Source organism: Mauremys mutica, chromosome 21 (genome assembly GCF_020497125.1).
Source record: "Mauremys mutica isolate MM-2020 ecotype Southern chromosome 21, ASM2049712v1, whole genome shotgun sequence".
Lineage (NCBI taxonomy): Eukaryota > Metazoa > Chordata > Testudines > Geoemydidae > Mauremys > Mauremys mutica.
In genome coordinates this window covers 9,329,080-9,339,564 of record NC_059092.1, presented here as the reverse complement: position 1 = coordinate 9,339,564, position 10,485 = coordinate 9,329,080, and the positions used below count along the sequence as shown (strand labels likewise).

The 10,485-nt window shown below is 49.0% G+C and overlaps 1 protein-coding gene and 1 long non-coding RNA gene across 8 annotated transcripts in view; one reads left to right on the top strand and one right to left on the bottom strand.

The window, feature by feature from the left end:
- Positions 1-1,118: 1,118 nt before the first annotated feature.
- Positions 1,119-10,390, bottom strand: LOC123354535. 3 transcript variants are annotated; one of them, XR_006574771.1, is made up of 4 exons: positions 10,020-10,390; positions 4,503-4,826; positions 3,138-3,289; positions 1,119-1,245 (listed from the first exon to the last, which is right to left on the bottom strand). It is a non-coding gene; the product is annotated as an uncharacterized LOC123354535 (long non-coding RNA). The 3 variants fall into 3 exon arrangements; XR_006574773.1 differs by lacking the exon at positions 10,020-10,390 and adding an exon at positions 7,615-7,827; XR_006574772.1 differs by lacking the exon at positions 4,503-4,826 and having other exon boundaries at positions 10,020-10,382.
- The window catches only part of SAMD11 (sterile alpha motif domain containing 11), a 178,842-nt gene continuing 177,748 nt past the window's right edge, over positions 9,392-10,485 (top strand). For 2 of the 5 annotated variants that reach the window (XM_044996661.1, XM_044996660.1), the window contains exon 1: positions 9,398-10,257. In XM_044996661.1, coding sequence (XP_044852596.1) covers positions 9,468-10,257 — 790 coding nt within the window. In that variant the 5' untranslated portion in view covers positions 9,398-9,467. Of the gene's footprint in view, positions 10,258-10,485 lie in introns of all 5 variants that reach the window. The other 3 variants (XM_044996670.1, XM_044996662.1, XM_044996663.1) reach the window with 3 other exon arrangements.

Below are 10,485 nucleotides of genomic sequence, written 5' to 3'. Positions count from 1 at the left end.
TCTACCTCCAGCTCCAGTGCAGATGTATGCTAAGAATGAAGAGTCCCTCTCTGTCCTCTTCCCTACTCTGGCCCCTTCTGTGCAAGGATCTCAAAGCACTTTGCAAACATGTAATGAACTATGCCTCACACGTAGGGAAATTGTATTTCCATTTGATAGGTGGAGGAGGCTGAGGCCCAGGAAAGCTAAGTGATTGGCTCGTGGGCATGCAGCGAGGCCGAATAACCAGGAATTAGGACTCTGGATTGTTGACTGCCACTTCCAAGGCACTCAGATACCATGGTGACAGGATAAAAGCCTAGCTAAAGAGATTGCTACTTTCACTCTGCTAGACATTTCTCTTAATAAATACTCCGATGAGGTGCATGCACATTAATATGCAAACACTAATGAGGGGGGTGTACATACGCACAGACATACACAAATCCTCACGAACATCAACATGTACACAACGATGAGCATCAGCTAAGACTAAATGAAGTGCTTTTTCTTCTGCCTTTCCACCCCCGTCTGCCTTAGTACTGTACCCAGGAAAGCCAAGCACGGACACCATGTCACATCCGGTAGCCTCTCAGCCTGGCAGCTGATTAAGGGTACAGCTAAGTTGCAATGTAAGGTGTAATTGTAGTCTGGCTAGGCATACCTGTGCTAGTTTGAATATAGCTAGAATGGATAGCGATAGCAGTGCAGACGCAGCGGCCCAGGCTTCAGCACAGGCTAACGTCATGAGTACATGCCCACCAGGGACCCTGAGTATATACTTGCGTTGCTAGCCCATGCTGCTCCATCTGCACTGCTATCGTTACCTATGCAAACTAGATTACCTGCATTACAGTAAATTGCAGTGTAGAGACATACCGTAAAATAAAGAAAGCAACAGGGAGAAAAAATCCAGCAAGTATAACACTAAAAACTGTTGGTATTTAAAAGGATCCAATGCAGAAAAGTTAGTTTTGTAGTCCAAGAGACAAATAGAAGTCAATGTTAACTAGTTACCGAACGCCTGCCTGCCTCTCTCTCTCTCTCACACACACACACACACACACACACACACACACGCAGAATTCAGATCATCGTGAGCAAAAGTTCAAATGTTTAAATGTCTGTTTACATATTTTTGGAAATTCCTTTTATTTTGTTCTGTTTGCGTTATTCTTTTCTTACATCTTATCAGAGTTTTGTTTGATTAAAGCTCTTCATTGCACCGTAGCCATGGCAACAGGTTTACTTGAACGAATCTCTCTTCTGGGAAAGTAAGATTTAAAAGAAAAGAAAAACAAACCATAACTAAACATGATCATCCGTGGACTTGGCCCAGCCCTTGTGCCAAATCTTGGAGGTGTGAATGAGTGTTTGCATGGGAGTGGGTGTGGTTCTGTGTGCGTGTACAGGTTTGGGTTTTGAGAGCAAGCAATCTGGGCACATTTTGAGTTGTCTGTGTGATATAAAAGACTTGTTTAACAGACACTGGTGGAATAAGGAGCCCCATATTAAGGACAACATTATACCCCCATTCTCTCTGAACCTTAATTCTTGTTGCAAGAGCCTTCTGCATGAGAGTATGCACATGTATTTGTGTGTGATTCTGCATGTGTGTGACTGTATCTGCATGTGTATCCTTGTGAGTGTCTGAATGTGGTATATATGTACCTATATAGAAGAGAATGTCTGTGTGTTTCTAGGAGTGTGTTTGTGGCCTTGTCTAGGTTAGGGGCTAATCCACACACATCTTTTGTGTTGCTATAACCATATTTGTTTAGAAATGGATATAGTTAGGGTGGTTTAACTTGCTAGTGTGGATGCAGTTATATTGGTATAAAAGTGCTTTTATCAGTATAGATTATTCCCATAGCTACTAAGAGGTTGTACCACTTTAACAAGATCCGTTTCTTTACATACTTATAAGCAGTACAAAAACAGTATAGAGCAGCACTAGGATTGAAAGGTGTGTTGCTAGAACATGTTAGCTCTAACATGTTTGGAAAATCTGCTATAGACCAAGTAGTGGGTCCTTTAACATGTGCTATACTGGTCAAGTTATGCTCCCCGCAGTCTTTCATTTGACCAGTTCAGCACATATTCAAAGCAGTGTACATGTCTACACGCAACTCTTCCAACATGTAAGTTACAATGTGCTAGCTAACATGTTCTAACAACACACTTTTGATCCTTGTCTGGACAAGACCACTGAACGTGTTGATGTGTGTGAGAGTGTGTGTTAAGAAGGATGCTGTGACTTGTTCTTTTATGGGGTGTGTGTGTGTGTGTGTGTGTGTGTGTGTGTGTGTGTGTGTGTGTGTGTGTGTGTGTGTGTGTGTGTGTGTGAGAGAGAGAGAGAGAGAGCGCGTTAAGGAGGATGTCATGACTAGTCCTTTTATGATACTAATTTGGACAGGTTGTTTAATGTTATCTTCTTACTGACATTCACTCACTTTTGGTTGACCTAACCCAGCAATAGCTTCTAGCTGTACACAGCTGCCTGTGTATCCTGTTGTTATCATGATTTTAGGAAAGGAGGAAAGGAAAGTGGGGTGAGCGAGCTACAAGTGTTGGGACAGAGTCCAGCTTCAGATTCACACATTGTGACCATTTCTGCCACGGTCTTTTGACACAGTGTGTTTTTCCTCAGTAATGGCACAAATTAGAGCTTTGATATCCTCTTGGTACAGTCACAAAGCTAATAATACACAACATCAGCAAAAGCGTGCCACTGGCCAGGGAGAAAAGATGCATTTTAGGATGGGATTTGAGAAGAAGTGGGTTGAAGAAGCAGAATGAAGTACAGGGTGTGTGGCCCGTGGCCAGAGCTGTAGAGGAGAAGGCTCTTTCAACAAGGGTGATTGTTCAGAGACGATGACTAGTGTCATGTTGGCCTTAATATGGGGCTCCTTATTGCACTGGTGTCTGTTATAAAAGTCTTTTACATCACACAGACAACTTATACTGTGGCCAAGTTCCTTGCTCTCAAAGAGCTTGGCTGAGAAGGAGCACTTGAGTTGATTGATAGATTGATTGATAAATGTCATTTGGTAGCTTTTCACTTGCTGCTTGATACAATAAACTTGGGGCCTGCTCCTGCTTCTGTTGAAGTCAGTGGAGATTTTAATGGAAGAAGGATCATGACCTTTGATACTAACCTTTATGAGATAGAGCCCTCGGGTGTGCTTCTGACCCCACTTCCCCCAGTGTAGCTGCACTTCAGTGGCGTTATCCTTGATTTACATCAGTATGCAAGAGAGGAGAATCAGACCGCTTGTCTGCTGATATGTCTGCACAGCACCATGTCCACCTGTGGCATTTTTCAAAGATAGCGCTCTGTCAATCACAGGTGCAGACTTTCCAATGTGCTGGGGGGTGCTTGACCCCTGGCTCTGCCCCAGGCCCCATCCCCATCGCACCCCTTCCCCCAAAGTCCTGCCCCAGCTCCACCACTTCCCTCCCCATTCCGCCCTCTCCCCCAAGCACACCACACCCTCACTCTTCCCCCTCCCACCAAAGCCTCCTGCACGCCGCGAAACAACAGATCGCAGCAGGAGGGAGGTGTGGGGAGAAAGGGAAGCGCTGATCGGTGGGGCCTCTGGGCAGGTGGGAGGCACTGGACGAGAGAGGGGAGCTGATAGGAGGGTTGCCGGTGGACACCCTCAGCACCCACCACTTTTTCCCCATGGGTGCTCCAGCCCCAGAGCACCCACGCAGTCGCGCCTATGCTGTCAATACATCCCAACTTTCTGGTGCTGTAACTGTGGAATTCTTAGTGTGGCATTGTCTAATGGCGTGCAAGGCTCTCCAAGCGACCGACATAGGTCAGTATACCCAGTAAATGATAATGCAAACTATCCAGAGGGTGGGGGGAATGCATGCCCTGCCTGGGGAGTTATTGGATATTTAGAGGGAGGGAGTAGACAGTTTAGAGATAATATCTGTGGCTTTCACATAAATCACTGCCCTCCCTCCTCCACTTTATTCTCTCAGAGCTGGGAGTGCCTAAGTCTTTGGGTTAAGTCTCCTGGCTTACAGATGACTTTCCTAGGGAAGGCGAATTTGGAGGAGGTGTTGTGTGAAGAGAGCTTGATGAGGCGAGATCTCCTTATGCCACACATGCTGTACCAGGCTGTTCTTGGGAAAGCATGCGAAATGCACAATCAGAGTGAAATGTGTGTTACACGGGGGTGTTTGCAGTGTTCAGGTTGGTGCAATAACCTCACATCAGCGTTGACCCTCTTTCAGAAAACAGGAAAGGAAAAAATCTTATTGTATCCATCAGTGATTCTTTTTCATCCCAATAAATTGGCGTAAAAGATTGACCACTGTCTCAATTGGATTGAAAAGGGTAAAACCGTCTGTGTGTGTGTGTGTGTGTGTGTGTACAGCAGAACCCTTCTCAATGTCTCCACACCCCCTTACCCAGAAGTCCCACTTGTGCCCTGCCTGCTGTTGCTCTTGCTGCCAGGCTGTCAAAATATCTCCCATAATGAAGCAGTCTGGCCTGAGGCTAGCATTACCTCCAGTACCGATCCCACTGAGCGTGACTCCGGCAGCAGTGCTGGGCTGCTCGCATGCTGCAGTGAACACAGAGCATCACATGGCAGGGCTACACCTGGCATGCAACAAAAGATAAAAAGCCCAGAGTCCTGGCTGTTAGACAGCCTGATGTCCTCTGGGGCAGGCAGAAGCTTGATTGGCTCAGGAAGCGGTGTCATGGTTATTGGACTGGTCTTGCTCCTGTCTTTCAGTAAACTCAGGGCAATTCAATAGCATGTTTCAGGGACAAACATATGCTTCCCATAGCTGATGTGATACTGTCAAGGTAATTTTATGGAGGCGACCTGGGGAGAGAATGAAGGAGAGAATGGGTTGATATCTCTTTGAGTCACAACTCCAGGGATAAATATGGGAATGGTTCTAATACTCTGCCTTTCTCCAGCACTTCCCAGCCAAAGGTTTCAGAGCATTTCACAGTCATTAAGGATGTAAGCATCACAACTCCCTTTGGGGAGAAAGTGTGGCCCCGTGGTTAAGGCACTGTCCTACGACGCGGGTTCTGTTCCCTGATCTGCTGTAGCCGTCATGTGTGATCCTGGGCAAGTCGCTTAGCCTCTCTGTGCCTCAGTTCCCCATTTATCCAGTGGGGTAATAGTACGGCCATACCTCACAGGGGCGTTGTGAGAATAAATATTTTACAGATTGGGAGGCACTTTGAGGTCTATTGATGACAAGTGCTATATAGGAATTATTAGAGTTGGGAGAACTGGGTTCTACTCCCAGCTGTCCCAGTAATCTAACCTGTAAACTCACGCACGTCACTGACCCCTCTGTGCCTCTGTTTCACCTCGCACCCTATTGTCAGTCTCGTCTATTTAATGGCAGAGACTGTCTCTCACTATGTGTGTGTGCAGGGTTTAGCACAATGGATCCCTGATCTCAGCTGGAGACTCTTAAGTACTACTGTCATACAAAGAAATAACAACAACCAGTTAAACTAAAGAAAGTATTATCCCCATTTTACAGATGGGAAAACTGAGGCCCTGTGCATGTAAATAACTTATCCAAGGTCACGCAGGAAGTCAGTGACAGTCAGTGGTCTCTTTGCCTCCAGTTCTGTGCTTTAAGCACAAGACCATCTCTTCTCATAACTTGGTCTACAATATAGCTAATACATTGCACTTCTCTGGCACATTTGATCTGAGAGAGAAATAAAAGACCCTGAGCTTGATTCAGCCCTAAGTGTTACATTCCAGGATGCAGGGATCTTGGCAGTGGAAAATGTAATATTATTTGTATTGCAATAGCACCTCGGAGCCCCAGTCATAGACCGGGACCCTGCTGTGCGAGGTCCTGTACAAACACAGAACAAAAAGACAGTCCCTGCTCCAAAGAGGCTCCTGAGGTGGGATTGCAGGAGGGCAAGGCACCACAACCTCTACTCCACTGCAAGACCAGAGCTGGTTAGTGCAGCCCCAAAAGTGGGCTGTACCTGCCGAGGAAGGTGCACCTGGAGGATTCCCTGATTCAGCATAGCCTCAGGCAGCCTCTGCCAGGGGGATCCCTATGGAGCTCTGACCATCCTTTTAAAGCTGATCTCACTTGGTGAAACCTGGGATGATGCCAACAGTGTAAACACTACCTGCCCTCCTCCAAGAACGAATCCCTCATGCACACTGCGCCCTGCACTGATGCATGGGGTTTTCAGGATGAATCCCAGCCCCAGCAGTGATAAATTTTGCCCCCAGACTTCCAAATATTTTCCAGCTCCTTCGTTTTAGCATTTGCAAGTTGTGCCTTCTTTGTATGTGGTTCTCTGTGTTGTTCTGGTATGTGTGAATTTGTCAATATCTTTCTGATCTGGTGAATCTCTTTACATTAATCCCTGAAAATTCTTCTGCGGAGGCCAGAGCTGAGCAGCGTCAGGCTTCCCACTGTTGAACTCAGCCATCCAGACAGTTGGACTCCAGCAAATGTTCTTGTGCTTTAGTTGAGCTGGGGAGGAGGTCAGTGGGATTCATTCAGTAGTAAATTATGGTGCTTGTGAGAGTGAGAGATGGATAGGACAGGCTAAAGTATAGTGTGCGCCGGCAGAGAGCATATTTCCATCAGTTCTGCCAGCACACCTCAGGTCTGTGTGGGAGCTCAAAGCCCTGCTGAGCTGCTGCCCCACACAACCAAAGTATTTCAATTGTGGCCTGCAACACTGTCTGCTCTTCCAGGAATGAAACACCCATGAGCAGATAGACATCTGCCTATAGATGTCTTTCCATATAGGGGCTAGAACTGAGATTGCCACATTCATTTCATTTATGACTAACCCCAGATTTGAATTAAGTTCTCCAGAGATGAAAAGTGAGGGTGCTAATTTGTAGTGGGAAAACCCCCTTGGCAAGCCAACTTTTTTTTTGAAGGTAAATAAAAGGTCTCAGAGTTAAGGAGGGTTTCATCACAGCTGTTTGCTAAGGGCTGTCTGGCAACACAAGTGGGCTGTTGGGCAGGGTATTCAAGTCTGAATTCAGGGCAGTTGGGTCAGCGAGCTGTAAAGATATATACCAATACCAATCTCCTAGAACTGGAAGGGACCTTGAAAGGTCATTGAGTCCAGCCCCCTACCTTCACTAGCAGGACCAATTTTTGCCCCAGATCCCTAAGTGGCCCCCTCAAGGATTGAGCTCACAACCCTGGGTTTAGCAGGCCAATGCTCAAACCACTGAGCTATCCCTCCCCCCTAAGAGGCAGGGTAGTCCTGTGTGTCCTCCTGGAGGAATCATGGAGAGGTGGTTTCAGTGCATTGTGGTGTGTTAATTTTGATTCTAGATAAGCCAAGCCTACAGAGTTTGCATCGTTGGGGAACAAACTGTAGCACTATCCTATGAACAAGGCTTGTGGCCAAGTAGCTCCAAGAGGAGACTGAGATCTAGCACTTCCAGCTTCCCTCCCAAATTCTACCACTGAGACACCATAAGACAGATTCTGCTACCCTTAATTAGGTGGAGTGGTTCTTTCTACACAAGTAGTCTATTGATTATAGGGCATTACCTACAGAGCATGGTGCTGTGAGCAAGGGGCCAGAAACACCCCCATGAGATCTTGGGCTAATCACTTAGAGCCAGAATATGTATCCATTACCTGCACTGGTGAGCAGTTACAGTGGGACTGATTACTTGTGCGGGTAGATTGCTCCCTCATGCCAGTAAGGGGTCCACGGTCTGAGTCTTGACCTCTTTGGGCTTCAGTTTCTCCATCTGTTGAATGGACATAATGGCACCTCCCTCACGGGTGTGCTGTGAGGCTTAATTCACCCAAGTCTGTGAAGTGCTTTGAGATCCTTCAATTAAAGAACATTCTACAAGTGCAAAGGATGATTATTATTTAGGAACTGCTCCACTTAGCCCCCTTAACTCTGCTGATGGTTGATTGTCCTAACAATGAACACACATCTTGTTGGCAGCAGAGCATGTTTAGTCTGGGGTTATCCCTCAGCCCCCCAAATAAAAGGATATATGTAGATAGAAAGCTTACAGTGTTTGTTACTGAGGTGGAATTAAGGGTCAGGGACCTGTCCCCTTCTTGCAAGACTGGTTGGGCATATTTAATGTAAAATGCTGGAAATTGATAATTTGATTGTTTTCTCTTCTTGATCGCTTATTCCATCATAGCACATCTGTCCTCATCAGGCTTTCTGTTATAGTGCACCCCACTGTCCCTTTGCACCCCAGTATAGGGAACCTGCTCCATCCTATACAAGACACATTTACCATAACAAACAAGTTACAGTCCTCAATCATAATCTCCTGTGGCTATTTCCCAGAGACTGCACAGCTGGGAAAGAACTCGTGGCATGACTCATAGTTAATTTATATTAAGGTTAATTTATATTAAGTCTCTTGCCCCTTGCCTCATGGGGAAGGAAAGATCTAACCTCCCTTTACAGGATATAGATTTTCGCAAGAGAGTCTCTAAACTAGTGTAAAACTGTACAGTGTGTATCAAGATAGAGATCTAGAGAAAATGAATATGCGTTGTAGTGTGTGCCTTTCCCCCTTGTCTTCACGCCTTTAACATAGTAAGTGCCCAGAGGATTTCATCCCCACCCTCCTTCATTCATACGGCTGCATATTGACTTTCCAAGGTAGCACCAGGCATTTGCAAGCAGCCCCACACCCTTGTGGCTGAGAAACGCTCCGTTTGGGGCGATGGAGCCAGTCTGTCGTCCGTCGCTAACCCCCCTCTCCAGGAGGGAGCGCTTGCTGATTTTTTTCCCTTTTTGTGTGTGTGTGTGTGTGTGTGTGTGTGTGTGCAAGCGCCTGTGCTGCTTAAATGGGCCAAGTTAGAGAAGCGGCGGTGAAGGGAAATCTTGTTTGGTCAGAGTCTCCGAACTGCACTGTGTGACTTCTGAGAACCTCTGTCTGTGTGTCCCGGGGTGGAGGGGGAGCCCCGGCCCCGGCCCGCCACACGCAGGGACCCGCGGGACGGGGGCAGTGCGCCCGGGGCGGGGGGTGACGCCGTGTAGCGGCTCATTAGGAGGGTGGTGGCACCGTTGGGCTTTTATGAGTGTTATTATTGTAGCCAGGCGGGGGAACGGGCTCTAATCATAGTACGGACCGGTCATTAATAAAGCCATAAGCAGAGGCAGCGGCTCTGCAGCTTGCAGGGGAAAGCGGAGCAGCCCCGAAAAACTTCTTCTCTTCCCTGGTCCAACTAGTGGGGAGCGGGGGAGGGGGCGCGCGCTGGGACCCACGGCGCTGTCCAGTCGGTGCAAGCGAGGGGAGGGGAGAGGGCGAGCAGGAGAGGGCAGGGGGCGCGGGGTGTAATTGTCATTATTAAATAAAGAAAAGCCAGGAGCCAGGGCTCCTTGGGCGAGGGGCCGGGTGGCGGGGAACCCTCCCGCGTGGTGGGAAGGTGGGTCGATCAGGGCTGTGGGGGGATCAATACGCGTTTTAAACCCAAATAATGTCTGCGGCCGCGGAGACCTCTCCAAGATGTCAGGTATTAGTCCGGAGGGGCAGATCTGCGAGCAGCACCGCGGCTCCCGGGTCTCCGGTGCATTAGCCTCTCGGTGGGAGAGGGATCCCAGACAGCTGTGCTGGGGAGCCGGCGGAGGAGATTTGCTAGCGGGCTCCTCCGGGGGATACTACCCGCCACCTCCTGCACCCGAGCGCAAAAGGTGCTGCTGCTGCTGCTGCTACTGCTGGCGCATTTCATCCAAACTCCAGCCAGAGCGGGGGCAAGTTGCACCGGAGACATCAGAGCCACTGTGCTTTGGAGAGGCGAGGGCGCACTGGGAGCGCAGCGGCACCATGCCTGCTATCAAGAAGGAGCGACTTGACAGGGAGGAGATGGCCCTGGCTGCCTTTAACCAGCCCATGGAGACCTTACCTGACTATCTGGCCCCTTTAGCGGCCGCTGCCATCCCGGTGGTGACCCCCCACCCTTCGGCTTACGACCAGATCTTTGCCCACCACCACCGTGCCTACCTGGGCTTCCCCGAGACCCACCACCCGCACCACCCCCATCACCACCTCCCCGAGGACCTGATGCTGGAGCGCTTTTCCTCCATCCCGGATTTCCAGCCCTTCTTTGACAACGGCGAGCCGTGCATCGAGGTGGAGTGCGGGGAGAACAAGGCGCTGCTCTACATCAGTAAGTTATGCCAGGGCAGCAAAGGACCCTCCATCCGGTACCGGGGAGAGTGGCTCACCCCTAACGAGTTCCAGTTTGTCAGCGGCAGGGAGACCGCCAAGGACTGGAAGCGGAGCATCCGGCACAAAGGTAAGGGGGTGGCTAACATTGCCCCTCGGGTCGGGGTGCCCCTTGGCACGGCCGTCTGCCGCGCACACCCCTCTCCCCAAAGAGCCGGGCTTTGTGAAAGCGGGAGGGAGGCTGATGGCGTGTGAGCATTGGCAGGGGGGATCCCTCTGGGATCCCTGACACCCCCTCCAACTATCAGATCCCCCCCGATCCCGGGCTCTCCTGCGGGGGACGGGAGCTTGGGGATCG